The following is a 17589-nucleotide window of genomic DNA, read 5'->3' as shown; positions in this document are numbered from 1 at the left end:
ACATCGCTAATGTCAGCTAGCTTAATAGGGTTAAATCTGGTGACAGAATCCCTTTAAATCCTGCAGTTTTTACAGTGGCCACTGAGCCTAATAATAGGTGCCACATCTTGATCTGTACAGATCACTTTACTGCAGTTACCTCTTCATCATCACAGATAGGTCATCAATATTAGATTGTTGGGGGTCCGACCCCCCAGCATCCCTGCCGATCAGCTGTTTGAGGAAGCCGCTGCACACAGTTTAACAAGCACAGCTCCGTACACTGTATTGCAGATCATGTGCGCAGTGCCATCTCCAGCAGCCCCGTAGAGTTTGACTGGAGTGACGGTGTGCTAGTCCAGCACTCTGGTGAAACAGCAGACAAGGGATCTCTGTTTTTATGATTGGTGTGGATTCCAGCAGTGGGGTCCTCCTTGATCAGACACTTACTACCTACCTGCAAGATAGGTGATAAGTTTCCATTTCTGGCCAACTCCTTCAAATATACCATACTCTCAACTAGAAAGCCAAGTTCCTTTTACAAAAGATATTTGTGTGTGTAAAGTGTCAGTGACAACTGAAGACTTCATTGTTCCATATAAAAAATGAAGAATTCTGCTTGCAGCACTGGCCTTCAGCTAAGGCTACTTTCACACTGGCGTTTTGGTTTCCGTCTGAGATCCGTTCAGGGCTCTCACAAGCGTCCAAAAACTGATCAGTTTTGCCCTAATGCATTCTGAATGGAACAGGATCCGCTTAGAATGCATAGGTTTGCCTCCATTGCACTCTGCTTGCAGCGTTTTGGTGTCCGCCTGACGATGCGGAGGCAAACTGATTCGTCCTGACACAGAATGTAAGTCAATGGGGACGGATCCGTTTTTACTGACACAATATGGCACAAGAGAAAACTGATCCGTCCCCCATTGACCTTCAATGGTGTTCAAGACAGATCCGTTTGGCAATGTTAAAGATAGTACAAACGGATCCGCTCTGAACGGATGAATGCGGTTGTATTATCGGTGCGAGTCCATCTGTGTAGATCCATGACAGATCCGCAATAAACGAGTGTGAAAGTAGCCTAAATAAGACTGAAGTCAAATGGGTGATCCATTTGGTGGTATGGTGGTCTAAGATGGTCATTTGCTGAGAGCTCTTGCTGCTGGCCTTTAATGAATAGGCGCTCAGGGTAATTGAGGTACCTGCATTAGTAAAGGTCTAGAAATGTACTTTCAAGTAGTTGCAATTGCTGTAACATCAATGTAAATTCTTAGGTATTATATGTTGCTGTGCTGACCAATATAATGCTTTGGACAGACTCCACAAGACCCTGCACCAAGTTTCTGAGAGACAAGGCAGTCACATTCAGAAGAACCACCAGACAGAATGGTGGCAGTTCTGCATCTATCAGATATTAATGGCTTAAAGGGGGTGTCTCACTTCAGCAAATGTCATTTATCATGTAGAGGAAGTTAACACAAGCTACTTACTAATGTATTGTTATTATCCATACTGCTTCCTTTGCTGGTTTGATTCATTTTTCCATCACATCAGACACTGCTCCTTTCCAGGAGTTATGACCACTGCTGTAGAGCAGATACGAGGTGGTTGGGATGGAAGCTGCTGCATATGCATCCCTATGTGCCCTCCCATTGTCTCGCCCAACGCTTTTTCCTATAGTACGCAAGTACGGCCACAGCTCCTGATTAGAGGGTGGTCTATAACCATGGAAACGAGCAGTGTATAATGTGATGGAAAAATGAATCAAACCAGCAAAGGAAGCAATATGGACAATCACAATACATTAGTAAGTGTCTTGTATTCACGTTCTCTACTTGATAAATGTCATTTGTTAAAGCTGGACGACCCCTTTAATCACAGGTATACTGATTATAGTGTGTGCACTGATCAATAAGCTGAACTCACCACTCTGGCCATGCTGAGCTGCAATCCGAACACCAGGTTCAGCTCCTTTCCTTTGAACCAGCTTACGGCATATGTATTCTGCGCGACCGCAAGCGATTCCCCACCAATCCTGGAAGAAACATTGGACGTGAACACTACGGTTGTGGAGCTACTTGAACAACCTTTTCATAGGAATATTCTTCTTCTACCCAGTGCAGTACAGCAGGAATCACAGGCAGATTGTGAGCCAAAGCCAGGTATGGATCCAAAACTAAGAAGACGTATACAGGAGAGATCGACACTGCTCTTTTGCATCTTCGTATGCCTTTCACTCAGAAAAACTGAATTAAATTCCACTACATGTGCGATTCCAACATACGACGGAGAAAAATAAAACTCTCTCACATATTACTAGAACTGATACCATTAAACGGTTCCCACTTTACAACACTTTTTATGCTGCAGCGGCAATGCAGTGCGAGTCCGTGTAACACGTGGCCCGAGTTTACCAGCTGTCCGCTGCTCTCAAATCTAACTCAAAGAGGTAGGGTCCCATTACAACAATGAGCCCATTAAATGAGTGGTCCGGGAGTTGTTAAAGGGAACCTGTCACCCACTTTAACTCCCCACAACCAAAAGCCAGTTCTGCTTATACTTATTATCTACTTGATGAGCCTCAAATTGACCTTGCCAGTTGCCCCCTTACTGTGTAATTCATTGCCAAAATCTGCCTACCCTATATGTAAATGGCCTGAGATGAGCCCTACGTCCTATATGTTACCAGAGATTGCATTAAAAACAATGGGAGGCTGACAACACATGGGCCCCAAGACGGTCTAGTGTGAGCCTATATCACCTATTAGTTGGTTTACTTTGCTTTGGAATTGTGGCACACATTGTAGCATCTTAGGCTACTTTCACATTAGCGTTCGGGTGTCCGCTTGTGAGTTCCGTTTGAAGGGGCTCACATCGGTCCCGAACGCATCCGTCCAGCCCTAATGCATTCTGAGTGGATGCGGATCCGCTCAGAATGCATCAGTCTGGCAGCGTTCAGCCTCCGCTCCGCTCAGCAAGCGGACACCTGAACGCTGCTTGCAGCGTTCGGGTGTCCGCCTGGCCGTGCGGATCCGTCCAGACTTACAATGTAAGTCAATGGAGACAGATCCGTTTGAAGATGACACAATATGGCTCAATCTTCAAACGGATCCGTCCCCCATTGACTTTTAATGTAAAAGTCTGGACGGATCCGTCTGAGGCTACTTTCACACTTTTTTTTACAATATAATGCAGACGGATCCGTTTTGAACGGATCCGTTTTGAACGGATCCACCGTCTGCATTATATGAGCGGATCCGTCTCAGACGGATCCGCTCTGAACGCAAGTGTGAAAGTAGCCTTAAAGGGAATCTATCTCCCCGATATTGGACCATTATCTACAGTAATACAACATGCTGCAGATAAAGAACCCAGATCACTATTGTTTTATTTCCCTACCACCCCTGGTTACCCAGTGTCCATCAGTGCTCTAAGCTGTGCTGAAACACAATGTCAGGACTGCTGTGCATGCGCACACGAATCCTCTCCATTGTGTTAGCATAGCACAGCAGTCCTGTAATTCAGTGTAGCGGTTGAGTATTGAAAGTGGTAGGAAAATAAAAAATAGTGATCTGGAGTCCTTATCTGCAGTACTCGTGTATTACTGCAGATAACAGTCCAACATCAGGGGGACAGAGGCCCCTTTCCAGTAAGCTACACCCTTTAAAGGGAACCTGTCACCCAAAAATCGCCTATTAAGCTGTTTACAGTACCTTATAGTGCTGTATAGTCGTTTCCTGATGCACTTTTTGTTAGTTTTGCCGCATGTATGCTCAGTCAGAAATCGATGTTATATTCAGCTGCTGCCCCGTGCTTCAAGTCAGGCTTGAAGTCACGGGGGCAGCGGCCTCGGCGTCTTACATGGCCCTCTCCCCGCCCCCTGCCTCTGTGACTGACACCCGAAATCCGATTCCGGGACCGCGGTCAACGGCCGCATGCGCAGTAAAGGGCGGCAGGAGGGCGCGGGCGCGTTTGATACAGGATGTCGGGCGCATGCGCAGTGCGGCGAAAGTAAGACGGCGCGTAGTACGCGCGGCAGCCGGGACCGCGCTCCTGCCGCCCTTTACTGCGCATGCGGCCGTTGAGCGCGGTCCCGGAATCGGATTTCGGGTGTCAGTCACAGAGGCAGGGGGCGGGGAGAGGGCCATGTAAGACGCCGAGGCCGCTGCCCCCGTGACTTCAAGCCTGACTTGAAGCACGGGGCAGCAGCTGAATATAACATCGATTTCTGACTGAGCATACATGCGGCAAAACTAACAAAAAGTGCATCAGGAAACGACTATACAGCACTATAAGGTACTGTAAACAGCTTAATAGGCGATTTTTGGGTGACAGGTTCCCTTTAACACTAAACCACACCTGTTCATCGATAAATCTGCCCCAATGCATTGTGCTAAAAACACACCATTTTAAAATTGATATCTGCTCACCCAAATACTAGTCGACCAGCTTCCATTAGCCAGAAAGCATTGAAGAGGGCACCTGCCGCAAATATGACCTGAAAGGTAGAATTCAGAAGTGCTATGAAGACGTATACATACAGAAATAAAAGGGATTCTGCAGTTTGTTTAAGCTGATGATCAATTATCCTCTGGATAGATCATCAGCATCTGATCGGCGGGGGTCCCGGGTGTCGGACCCCTGCCAATCAGCTGTTTGGGAAGGCAGCGGCGCAGCCTTCTCACTGTTTACCGCTGGCCCAGTGACGTCACGACTAGTATTAACTGGCCTGGGCGGGGCTACTAAGCTCCATTCAAGTGAACCCAGGCCGCACCCAGGCCAGTGATACTAGTCGTGCCGTCAGTGGGCCGGCGGTAAACAGTGAGAAGGCCGCGGCGCTGCTGGAGCGCCGCTGCCTTCTCAAACTGCTGATCAGCGGGGGGTCCCGGGTGTTGGACCCCCGCCAATCAGATGCTGATGATCTATCCAGAGGATAGATCATCAGCTTAAACAAACTGCAGAACCTCTTTAAAGAAACAGTGAGCATCCTTTGCTGACTGCTTAAAAATAAAAGATATTAAGATTATAATTTGTCTCATATGTCACGTGGCGAGACTGTACATGGTCAGAGGCCAGCTGCTACATGGCAGCGAACTGCATTGTGGAAAATCCTGTGTACCATATACGGCACAGAGGCTCATGCTTATACGGTATACTGGGTCTGGTTTTTGTGATGTTCTTTCCCTGGATAAATGGAACCATGTTTGACTCTGGCCTGATGAAGCAATTCTCCATTTTCTGTTCACATAGCCGTATGAGGGATTGTTTTATGTGGGATTATATTAGAAAGTAGTACTTTCTAATGGAACCCTGTAATATTGCAAACAATGTAGTGGGAAGCTGTAAAAAAAATTCCAAAGTGGGGTGGAATTGGAAATAAAAATTTCATTCCAACAGAGTTTTATGGGTTTTGTTTTTATGGCGTTCCCTTTGTGGTAAAACTAATCTGTGACCTTCATGCTCTGGGTCAATATGATTACAGCAATACCACATTTTCATAGTTTTTCTTGTGTTTTAATACTAGAAAAAAAATTACATATCCATATTATACTGAATACAGCTGATAAGAACTTCATCTGAATCTCTGGGGAATTTAGTTCATGAGGAGACATGAAGTACAGAGAGGACGGACAGGACAGGTATTGGAGACTGCAGACAAGTGCTGCTGCTCATTAGTCACAAGCTCACCTCCTCATAAACTCCATTCCTACAGAGATTCAGCTGAAGATCTTATCAGCTTATTCCGTATCATAATCCCTGACAAGTAGAGCAGAGAGGAGGATGAGGCAGCTCTTTGGCTCAGTGTTGTGAAGTAACTTGTCCTTGTGTGTACTAATAGCACAGCGGCCATTTTATTTCTTCTAATGATTGCTCCCCAGACACAAGCCATTATAACTAATAAAAGGCATTTGGCAATATATATATATATAATAACGTAATATTTAAGTATTTTCAGTAATTTCTTAATTCCTGGGGAACACATTTAAAGACCCAACATGAGCCACACGCGTGTAGCCATCGCTATGCGTACCATAGAGGCTGCAAGGAGCAGCAGTGTACATGAGTGACTGCCACATCATTCAAAATAGGGGATGCAGGACTCATGATCCGTGAGGGAAAAACTTAATAATAATAATAATAATAATAATAATAATAATAATAATAATAATAATTACTACTACTTACCTGCCCTGCACAGACAAACAGGCTGAATATAATAGTTCCTAACCTGTAAATAGAAAACAAAATATTTCAAATTATCATTTCTGCATATTTAAATATATAGGGGTCATTTATCAAACTGGTGTAAAGTAGAACTGGCTTAGTTACCCATAGCAACCAGATTCCTCCTTACATTTTCCAAAGGAGCTGTCCAAAATGAATCCGCCTGGTTGCCATGGGCAACTAAGCCAGTTCTACTTTACACCAGTTTGATAAATGACCCCATAATGCTTCAATATTACCTATCTGTGAGTGTTTCTAAGAGTCAGTTAAAGGGGTTTTCCGAGAGTTTTTTTTTTTTATACTGATGACGTATCCTCAGGATAGATCAGTATCTGACCAGTGGGGGTCCGACACCCGGCAACCCCACAGATCATCTGTTTGAGAAGGCATCGGTGCTTGCAGTAACGCCGCTGCCTTCTGTCAGCTCACCAAGCACAGCGCTGTACACTGACCAGCAGCTGTTTTTGGTATTGCATCTCAGCCGCTTTCACCTCAATGGGGCTGAGCTGCACCTAGACCAGGGATGCTCAACCTGCAGCCCTCCAGCTGTTGCAAAACTACAACTCCCAGCATGCCTGGACAGCTTACAGCTATTAGCCTATGGCAGGGCATGGTGGGAGTTGTAGTTTTACAACAGCTGGAGGGCCGCAGGTTGAGCATCCCTGACCTAGACCAATGAACTTGGCATCACTTGGTCTAGGGAAAGCTGAAGATGGCCGCACGATACTGCGCGTGCCGATGCCTCCTGAAACAGCTGATCAGCGGGGTCCCCATTTGTCAGACCGCCACCGATCAGATACTGATTACCTATCCAGATTATAGGTCATCAGTAAAAAACTCCCAGAAAACCCCTTTAAAATGAATGTGCACTCTAGGAATAGGAGTTACAGTCACCATAAACATGCATACCATGTAGCTTCTTGAGGATGGATGGAATAAAGAATTAACTCCGATGTATTGCTTCTAAATCCCATTTAAGAAGCTAAACTCCTGAAGCTAAACCTCACCTCCTTAAGTACAATACCAAAGAATAAGAAAAGAGTTTTTAAAAATAACATACCGAATTCCAAACACGCGGTCAATGAGAAACCCTCCAAAGAAGCAAAGTACGACATTGGGCCAGGAATAAAAGGCATACAACTGCATGAAATTCGCTGTGTTCACCTTCATGTCCTACGGAAAGAAAAGAAAATACATTTCAAAAATTATAAAAGCAAACATGGTAAATATAGCAAACTGTTCATTCAATTTCATTCAAAACAAAAAAAAAAATATTATATATATATATATATATACATATATATATATATATATACACACACATATATACACCTCCCAACCCTTACAAAGTCTTCCTCTCAGCATTCTACAGCTGAGGACAGTGACTGGCTGCAGAGGTCAGGTGCCTGCACGTCACAGTGTCAGTGACTGTCCTCAGCTGTAGACCACTGAGGACAGTGTGTGGCTGCAGTGGTCATGTGTAGTATCCAGGCATGTCAAACAAACAGCATCAGGAGGACCGGAGGAGCACTGCAGACAGCAGTGCTGGAGTAATGGGCGAATATATGATAAGCTATCGTAGAGGTTTTCTGAGATTTATAATTATTTCAGACAACCCCTTTAAGGCTCAGAGAAAGGTTGTATTCAGGATTTGCGCAAAATGGAAGTCAGAGGCTCACCGTGGTATCTCAGGACAGAATATGGAGTACCTACAAGTTTATACTACTTTGGAAGGACCGTGACGCACCATAACTAGTGCTGTGGCGTTGGGAAGCCTAACTTCCAACTCCAGTTCAAAATCCTCAAGTGTTTGTGGACCATATTACAGACAAGTACCTTGGGTCCATGCGAGATGGGCTGCTATCAACACTCCTGACATGTCCATTTTTCTAAATGATGTATTGCCCATGGAATAATGATACTGTAGCATCTTTTCATAAAGCTCTATGTGGTTCCGTTCCACAGCTATTGCTCCTGGGCGTTACCAGTCAGGAAAGATGGCTTCCCTTTTTACGGTCTCACACTGGCAGCACTGATGGGCACACACTCACTTGGTAACACCCAGTAGAAAACTATTCGTAAACGTCTAGTAGCAATAGCAGAGGATCAACACAATATAGAGTTATAAGAAAAGAGGATGCAGAATCATTAATGCATGAGGAATACAATTCTGTAGTAACACAGTCCTCTGTAACCCCTTAAGACGCAGCAATTTTCCTTTTTGGTTCTATTTTTAAATCCCTGCCTTCCTGGAGCCATAACTTGATTTTTATTCTCCTGTTCATATAGCATAAGAGGCTGTGCGGGACAGGTTGTACTTTCTAACGGCACCATTTAATATTGCATGTGATGTTGTGCTTTATAGGAATTGTGCTATTAAAAGCCACGGAGCCTTCAGAAGGCCCGAAGCGGTCATACCAACCAAACAGTACCCACGATCTCAGCACGGGGAAGCCGTTCTGACCCCAGGAGCACAGCGCTCCTGGAAAATAAATCTCTCAGATGCCATGTCGAAACTGACCCCAGCATCTGAAGGGTTAAACATCTCATTATCGAATGGTGTCTGCTGTGTGTCATCTTAATAGTCCAGGCATCTGCAATACAAGTACAACAACGACTGCCCTGAAGGGGTTAAAGAGGACCTGTCGCCTTTCCTGACATGTCTGTTTTTGTAACTACTTGCATTCCCCATTTAATAACAATTCTGGAGCATCTATTCTTATGACTCTATGACGTGCCATCCCTTTATTATTCCTACTAGGAATACCAGTATGGGGGGGCAGCACAGGTCGACATTATCCAATCGATGATGTCAGTATCTGTGCAGGGGCACACTCCTAATTGGTATCGCCATTTGGAGCTTCACTGCAAATTGTCAGCAATTTATTCCTCACTTCTAGCAGGAATAATAAAGTAATGGCAAACAGGCTGCAGGATTGTTGTGCTTACTAAAACAGACATGTCAGGAGAGGAGACAGCTCCTCTCTAATTGCCAAAAAAAGCATTGGAACCGCACTTTAGTGGGAAATGAAACAATTTGAGAAGATTTGTTTTGGAATCAATTCCCTTTTTCCCCAAATCTGGGTTCAATTTTTGGTAATTAAGAAGACGCAGGGGGAAGGAAGTCTCACGAATAAGCAGGTGAGCAGTCTATTCTGTCAGCGGGACTTGCTCCAAATGCCACATAGAAGACGTCTCAAATGAGAAGAAGATAACCAGCATGTGGTCAACTTGTTTCACTTCCCTCTTGTAGAAAGCGAGCACTTACCAGCTGGACCTGAGTCTGCAAAGCTGCCGGGTTGTCATAGCAAAAATAACTCCCTAAAGGAAAGAAACAGCGAAAACTTAAAGCAGAACAGTAAAAGCAGAACATACATGCTGGACAATGCAATCAAGGATGAATTATGGAACTTGACTGCTTCCATGCACACATCCATATACAGACAAGGCCTCATGCACACGACCGTTTGTGTTTTGCGAGCCGCAAATTGCAGAGCCGCAATACACGGAAGGCGTCCGTGTGCGTTCCGCAATTTGCGGAAACGGCACGGACAGCCATTAATATAACTGCCCATTCTTGTCCGCAAAATGGACAAGAATAGGACAGGTTATATTTTTTTTTTTGCGGACCACGGAACGGAGCAACTGATGCGGACAGCACACGGAGTGCTGTCCACATCCAAGCCGCAAAAACTGAGGCTTGGATGCGGACCAAAACAACGGTCGTGTGCATGAGGCCTAAGGCTACTTTCACACTAGCGTTTTTTGCAGATCCATCATGGATCAGCAAAAACACTTCCGTTACAATAATACAACTGTATGCATCTGTCATGAACGGATCCGGTTGTATTATGTCTTCTATAGCCATGACGGATCCGTCTTGAACAGCACTGAAAGTCAATGGGGGATGGATCAGTTTTCTATTGTGTCAGAGAAAACGGATCCGTCCCCATTGACTTACATTGCGTGCCAGGACGGATCCGTTTGGCTCAGTTTCGTCAAGCGGACAGTAAAATGCTGCAGGCAGTGTTTTGGTGTCCGCCTCCAGAGCGGTATGGAGACTGATCGGAGGCAAACTGATGCATTCTGGGTGGATCCTTTTCTATTCAGAATGCATTAGGGCAAAACTGAGCCATTTTGGACGCTTCTGAGAGCCCTGAACAGATCTCACAAACGGAAACTAAAACGCCAGTGTGAAAGTAGCTTAACCCAATAAGTCTACGGGGAAAGTAAACGCTGGATACATTGGGGGGCCGGGTAGCTTGCCTCCAGGAGTGTGGACAGAAGCTGATCAGTGTAAACTCTTTAATAAAGCCCCCTCCGTGCCGTATAAGAGGCGGGCACATATACCGTCGAGAAAGCTGCCACGCTCAGCTCGTAATAATGATACACTACTTCCAAGACATCAAGAAATATAAATATACAGTGGAGCCCTAAGGGCTCTTTTGGATGGATGATGTTCATGCCCAGGTCTGTCTGAGTGTAGAATGGACAGTACATGGGCAGAACATTGACCCATTATAGTGAATCCCCAGGACCATCAGTTCATGCAGGGAATACAGCAGCATGCACTACTTTTTGGCGGTTCGGAGGCACGGAACCACTACGGAGTGCTTCTGTGGGTTTTCTCACCAAGCCTCCGCACCGCCAAGAAGTAGTGCATGCACTACTTTGCTGCGGTGCAGCCCATCGGATGCGGATCTCATTCAAGTGAATGGGTCAGCAGGTGGCGGCCACACGGTCGGCGTCTGTGTTTTGCGGTCCGCAGCACAGGCAAGGCCAGCACATGAGGCCTTAAGTCACTACTCATACCACTCGATACACGGAAATTTGTGTGTTATCCAAATACACATGGACTCCGGATGATATACCATCGGTATTGTCATCATTATTGCTTCAGTATGCTATCCAGAATTAAGTGCGTTTTCCTTCTATCCTCATTTTTTATGCATTCCCACAGACTATAATGTGCGTAAAACTCAGACAAGCTGCAAGTTTCAAATACTGACGGAAATTATACACCTATGTGAATTGCCCTGTTTATTAACATTAGCAGTGGATTCCGGTATATAAAAACCGGACAATACACGGATTGGAAAAACACTTGTGTGGAAGCCCTAAGGTTAGCTTCAGATGAGCGTGTCTGTGTGGGAATCACGATCCGTGTGTGCGCATGATTCCCCCTTCTGGACACTGCTCATTTTGCAGGCGCGTACTGTATTATAATAATTTATAATCCTGTGTGTCTCTGCATGACCCTTTTCTACTGAATAACACTGACAGTGTTATGTCAGTATAAGGACTCATGCACACAAACTTTTTTTTCCTTGTGTCCGTTCCGTTTTTTGCGGCCCGTATCCAGAACCATTGAAGTCAATGGGGCCACAAAAAAAAAAATTTATGACTGTGTACATTCCGTGTCCGTATGTCAGCATTATGGACAAGAATAGGTAGGACTGTTCTAGTCAGGGCCGACCATTCCGTTCCGCATAATGCGGAATGCACACAGCCGGTAACCATGTTTTGCAGATCTTCAATTTGCAGAATGCAAAACACCCAACGGTCTGTAGAAGTAAGGTCATGCTGAGACACACAGCATTATAAATCAGTATAATGCCAAAAGGAGCAGTGTCCATAACAGGGAATCGCGCTCACACACGGAAAGCGATTCCCGCACAGGACACGCTGGTCTGAAAGAGCCCTAAATGTTAAACATACTGGAATAGTATTTTATTGACAATAACTCCAATCTGATTCCAGACTATCTGCAGTTTTAATAAAAAGGGGGAAGGGGTTTATTTTTCTACTCTATTTTTTGGTTCACTTTTCTATATTTTAATGGATAATTAATGAAAAATATGTTTAAGTTATAGTGTGTATAATTGGGGAACATCAATGAGCTACATGCACGGATGATAAGCAGCTGGATTACACAAACCATATTATATGTAAAAACATAATAATAAAATGTGTGCGGCCTGAAAGTACTCTGGGGTGACGCGTACATCTCCATAAAGAAGGCACTCGGCTAATCCCGTGCTAACAGCATTAGTAACTTGCATCTGCTTGCTCCCGGATAATCCCGTGTGATGTCCCTGAGAACATAAAGACATTCCTAACTCACTGGGAAATCCTGCTGAATAAAAAAAGATTTCTTCAGAAAGTAAAAAAATAAAATTACCAAATTACTACACCCAGAAAGCGGCCAGACTTTACATTCACTGTGGCTCCTGACAGGAGAAATCCTAGCAGCCAGGCTAGCCCACCAGAGAGCCCTTCAGTAGGCCCAGGTTCTGAGACCATAATGGGCCCCAAAGATCCAGGAGAAAAACCCTGCCTTTGGAGCCAACCACGTGCCACTAGGGTCTAGGTCTGTGGTTCAAAACATATTTAAAGGATTTTTCCGGGATTTTAATATTGATGACCTCAAATATCTGATCGTGGGGGTCTGATACGCGGCACCCCTGCTGATCAGCTGGTGGAAGAGAAGGTTGTGCCCGTGCAAGCGCAGCCTTTTCTTCATTGTTTACCTGCCCGTCGCCGACATCACAGCGCTGAGCAGGTGTAATTACAAGCCGTCCCCTTCCTATACGCATGAATGGAAACAAGCTGCCCCTTAGACGTGAATGGGGCGCTTCCTGTAATTACACCTGCTTGACGCTGCGATATCGACGGCGAGCAGGTAAACAATGAAGGGAAGGCTGCGCTGGCACAGAGGGCGGCCTTCTCTTCAACCAGCTGATTGGCGAGGGTGGATTGGCTGAGGATATCTGGATCCCTCCATCTCTGACCATAGAAACTCCAAGCCGCTGAAGAAGGTCCCTATGGACCGAAACGTCCGGCTCACATATGGATATTGGTTACGCTAGAGTTGTTGCGATACCAAATTTTTGATTCGGTTTCGATACCATAAAAAAGTATTGCGATACTCGATACCATTCGATACCACGTGAAAAAAAAATAAACCAAAAAAGCCACGTGCATTCCGCATTTTTAAAAATGGCGAATCGCGCAGTTTTTATTAATTTTTTTCTGTTCCGGCGTTCACCACCTAGATTTTTTTTTATATTTTAATAGTTTGGACTTTTCTGACGTGGCGATATGTAATATGTTTATTATTTATATATGTGAAATTGGGAAAATGGGGTCATTTATACTTCATATTTTGGTGGGGGGGTTATTTTTTTTTTACACTTTTTATTTAATAACTATTTCCCCCCCCCCCCCCCCTTCCCCCCCTTAGGCTACTTTCACACTAGCGTTCGGGTGTCCGCTTGTGAGCTCCGTTTGAAGGGGCTCACAAGCGGCCCCGAACGCATCCGTCCAGCCCTAATGCATTCTGAGTGGATGCGGATCCGCTCAGAATGCATCAGTCTGGCAGAGTTTGGCCTCGTCTCCGCTCAGCAGACGGACACCTGAACGCTCCTTGCAGCGTTCGGGTGTCCGCCTGGCCGTGCTGAGGCAAGCGGATCCGGCCAGACTTACAATGGAAGTCAATGGGGACGGATCCGTTTGAAGATGACACAATATGGCTCAATCTTCAAACGGATCCGTCCCCCATTGACTTTCAATGTAAAGGCTGGACGGATCCGTTCAGGCTACTTTCACACTTAGAATTTTTTTTACAATATAATGCAGACGGCACAGAGCAGCAGGGACAGTGTGAAGTCCTATTCACCCTGATAGAGCTGAATAGGACAAGGGATGAAAGATCCCAGGTTCTCGCCCCTAAGGCTACTTTCACACTTGCGTTCAGAACGGATCCGTCTGAGAGGGATCCGCTCATATAATGCAGACGGTGGCTCCGTTCAGAACGGATCTGTCTCAGACGGATCCGTTCTGAACGCAAGTGTGAAAGTAGCCTTAGGGGCTAGAACCTGGGATCTTTCATCCCTTGTCCTATTCAGCTCTATCAGGGTGAATAGGACTTCACACTGTCCCTGCTGCTCTGTGCCTTGTGCACACAGCATCAGGGATGTTACCATGGCAACCAGGGCTTCTGTAGCGTCCTGGCTGCCATGGTAACTGATCGGAGCCCCAGGCTTACACAGCTGGGGCTCCGATCAGAAGCTGCCACTGCACCACCAATGAGGGGGAGGGGAGAGGTCCCTGTGGCCACTGCCACCAATGATTTTAATACTGGGGGGTTGAGAGGGGCCGGCGCACTGTGCCACCAATGATTTTAATGGGATGGGGGGTTGAGGGGCGCACTGCGCCACCAATGATAAATTACCCCTTTATACAGGAGGCGGGTACTGGCAGATCAGCAGTTAACCCCTTAGGTGCCGCACCTGAGGGGTTAACTGCCTATGATCGCAGCTCCCTGTCAGGGGCAGGGTGCCAGCAATGCGATTCTGCTGCCGGCACCCGCCTCCTGTATTGTGTTAGACTGACTTTCACTATCAGGCCACACAGAGCGGCGCCCAGCGATGTCTCAGCACTCACCATTAGTCCTGGGCGCCGCTCCGTTCGCCTGTAGTGCTCCATTACTGTCTCCTCTCCTGCTCCACATGCTGCTGATTACTATCGGAGCGATGGGAGGAGACATCAGCTTCACTAGTGGGCGTTCCTTCTTCCTGGCTGTAGCGCTGTCCAATCGCAGCACAGGGAGAAGGAACGCCCACTAGTGAAGCTGATGTCTCCTCCCATCGCTCCGATAGTAATGAGCAGCATGTGGAGCAGGAGAGGAGACAGTAATGGGGCACTGCGGGCGAACGGAGCGGCGCCCAGGACTAATGGTGAGTGCTGAGACATCGCTGGGCGCCGCTCTGTGTGGGAAATGGGAATAGTCCTATCATTTGTGGCGCAGTGCGCCCGCCCCTCCTCCGCCCCTCTATCCTCATTGGTGGCGCAGTGCGCCCGCCCCTCCTCCCCCCCCTCTCTTCTCATTGGTGGCAGCAGCACAGGGGGGAGGGAAGACAGCTTCCTTCTCCCCGTGCTGCTGAGAGAACATGAGCGCGCCGATAGCAGCGCGCTCATGTTCAGAGATACTAGGCTGTGCAGAAGCGCAGCCCAGTATCGAAAAAAACGGAAATCCCGGTATTGACAAAAGTATCGATTGGGTATCGAAATTTCGATACCCGCAACAACCCTAGGTTACGCAACATTGAATTTCCTATAAACTGGATCATGAGCCTTTTATTGTGAAAAACACTAAATAAAATTACCTTTAAATTGCTAAGAATATTTTGTGTGCCGCATATCTATACTACTGAAGGAGCTTGGAATGACATGCCACAGCCCTCGGCACTTTGATTGACAGGTCCAGGCATTATGACGGGTTCACTGTCTGCCCCCCCCCCCTTCTCACTCCATAACCACAGTGAGAGGCGCTCTAATGCGCACCCTGCCACTACATCCAGTGTCTGTGGGGCCGATGGAGACAGCTGAGCACTCTATTAGGCCCATAGACATTGAATGAGGTGGCAGGGTGGATGCTCCAACCAAGCTCTTCCTCACGACAGTCACAGAGTGATGGAATAGGAGGCTTAGGACCCCCATTCTAGAGATCAATGGGGGTGTCTGCAGTGGCACCCACCCCCCGAACAGACGTCCATTGTGGGGAGACCTCTTAACATTGAGTTTGTGGCAGTGGTTAGAAGAGAAGAACGCGCTGAGCACTCTGATCACACTCCATGAGACACTGCAGGTTGCTGTAAAACTGGATGTGCCATGTAAGTGTGATGTGGGGGGGCACGACAGCAGTGCCCCTCACTGACCACGTGGCCACGCATGTGGGAGGTTACAGTAATAAGCAAGTGCCTGGCTGTTATGGAAAATGACTGCACTCTGCTGGGAACACTCCGATTCTCAGGGTCAGAAGTGGGAGGTCCAGCTGGCAGACACCCCCACTCTCAGGGTCAGCAGTGGGAGGTCCAGCTGGCAGACACCCCCACTCTCAGGGTCAGCAGTGGGAGGTCCAGCTGGCAGACACCCCCACTCTCAGGGTCAGCGGGAGGTCCAGCTGGCAGACACCCCCACTCTCAGGGTCAGTGGGAGGTCCAGCTGGCAGACACCCCCATTCTCAGGGTCAGTGGGAGGTCCAGCTGGAAGACACCCCCCACTCTCAGGGTCAGTTAGGGTCCAGCTGGCAGACACCCCCATTCTCAGGGTCAGTGGGGGTCCAGCTGGCAGACACCCCCACTCTCAGGGTCAGTGGGAGGTCCAGCTGGAAGACACCCCCCACTCTCAGGGTCAGTTAGGGTCCAGCTGGCAGACACCCCCATTCTCAGGGTCAGTGGGAGGTCCAGCTGGCAGACACCCCCACTCTCAGGGTCAGTTAGGGCAGACACATGATATGTCCATAAGTCAGTCCTAGGACAATCACTGTAACAGCGGATAAAACAGTGAGAGCCCGGCGCCTTCCAGCAGTACACACCCCATAACAGCGGGCGCACACTTCCGCAGGCTGCTCACTCACCGAAGCCCAGGAAACACATCAGCGTCAGCACGACGATCCGGTGAGCGAACCTGCTGGGGTCACAGATGGCCGGCATCTGCCGCCGGGGTACACTGCTGGAGGAGCCATCATCACTGCCGGGGAGTAAAGCTTCCTGCTCGTCTTCCACCGCCATGTTCCCCTCCACTCCAGTCACGTGATGGAGGAGTTGTTGCGGTCACCTGACGGCATCCCACGTGACTACACGTAAGCTTACGTAGGTGACGGAAAGAGCGCTGCTGTGGGGGGAGGCTTTCCGCGTCCTGGCACCTTCATATTCATAGATCATTGAAACCTACAGCCGCATCCTGGCAGTGTGAACGAGGCTTCTAGAGAGGAGCCAATTTCAGATTTTGAAATTCGTTCACTTTGTTGGTAAAAGGTGAATTGTGTTATGGATCCTGTTTCCACATAACGGAAATAGAACGGATCCGTTTTGCAGCCCATAGGCTTCTATTATCAGACATCCCAACCTGCAAAAACTCATTTCAGGCTACTTTCACACTAGCGTTCGGGTGTCCGCTCGTGAGCTCCGTTTGAAGGGGCTCACGAGCGGACCCGAACGCAGCCGTCCAGCCCTGATGCAGTCTGAATGGAGCGGATCCGCTCAGACTGCATCAGTCTGGCGGCGTTCAGCCTCCGCTCCGCTCGCCTCCGCACGGACAGGCAGACAGCTGAACGCTGCTTGCAGCGTTCGGGTGTCTGCCTGGCCGTGCGGATCCGTCCAGACTTACAATGTAGGTCAATGGGGACGGATCCGTTTGAAGATGCCACAATATGGCTCAATCTTCAGGCGGATCCGTCCCCCATTGACTTTACATTGAAAGTCTGGACGGATCCGTACGAGGCTATTTTCACACTTAGCTTTTATATGCTAAAAATAATGCAGGCGGATCCGTTCTGAACGGAGCCTCCGTCTGCATTATTATGATCGGATCCGTTCAGAACGG

General features: G+C 47.4%; 1 protein-coding gene across 2 annotated transcripts in view; it reads right to left on the bottom strand.

The window, feature by feature from the left end:
- The window catches only part of MFSD1 (major facilitator superfamily domain containing 1), a 51718-nt gene extending 34918 nt beyond the window's left edge, over positions 1 to 16800 (bottom strand). For both annotated transcript variants that reach the window (XM_044290854.1, XM_044290855.1), the window contains exons 1-6: positions 16622 to 16800; positions 9470 to 9522; positions 7262 to 7374; positions 6163 to 6205; positions 4407 to 4474; positions 1903 to 2011 (exon numbers count right to left, since the gene is read on the bottom strand). In XM_044290854.1, the coding sequence (XP_044146789.1) occupies positions 1903 to 2011; positions 4407 to 4474; positions 6163 to 6205; positions 7262 to 7374; positions 9470 to 9522; positions 16622 to 16775 (540 nt within the window). In that variant the 5' untranslated portion in view covers positions 16776 to 16800. The remainder of the gene's footprint in view (positions 1 to 1902; positions 2012 to 4406; positions 4475 to 6162; positions 6206 to 7261; positions 7375 to 9469; positions 9523 to 16621) is intronic.
- Between the last annotated feature and the right edge of the window lie 789 nt (positions 16801 to 17589).

Source organism: Bufo gargarizans, chromosome 4 (genome assembly GCF_014858855.1).
Source record: "Bufo gargarizans isolate SCDJY-AF-19 chromosome 4, ASM1485885v1, whole genome shotgun sequence".
Taxonomy (NCBI): domain Eukaryota; kingdom Metazoa; phylum Chordata; class Amphibia; order Anura; family Bufonidae; genus Bufo; species Bufo gargarizans.
This window is presented reverse-complemented; position numbering and strand designations above follow the sequence as displayed.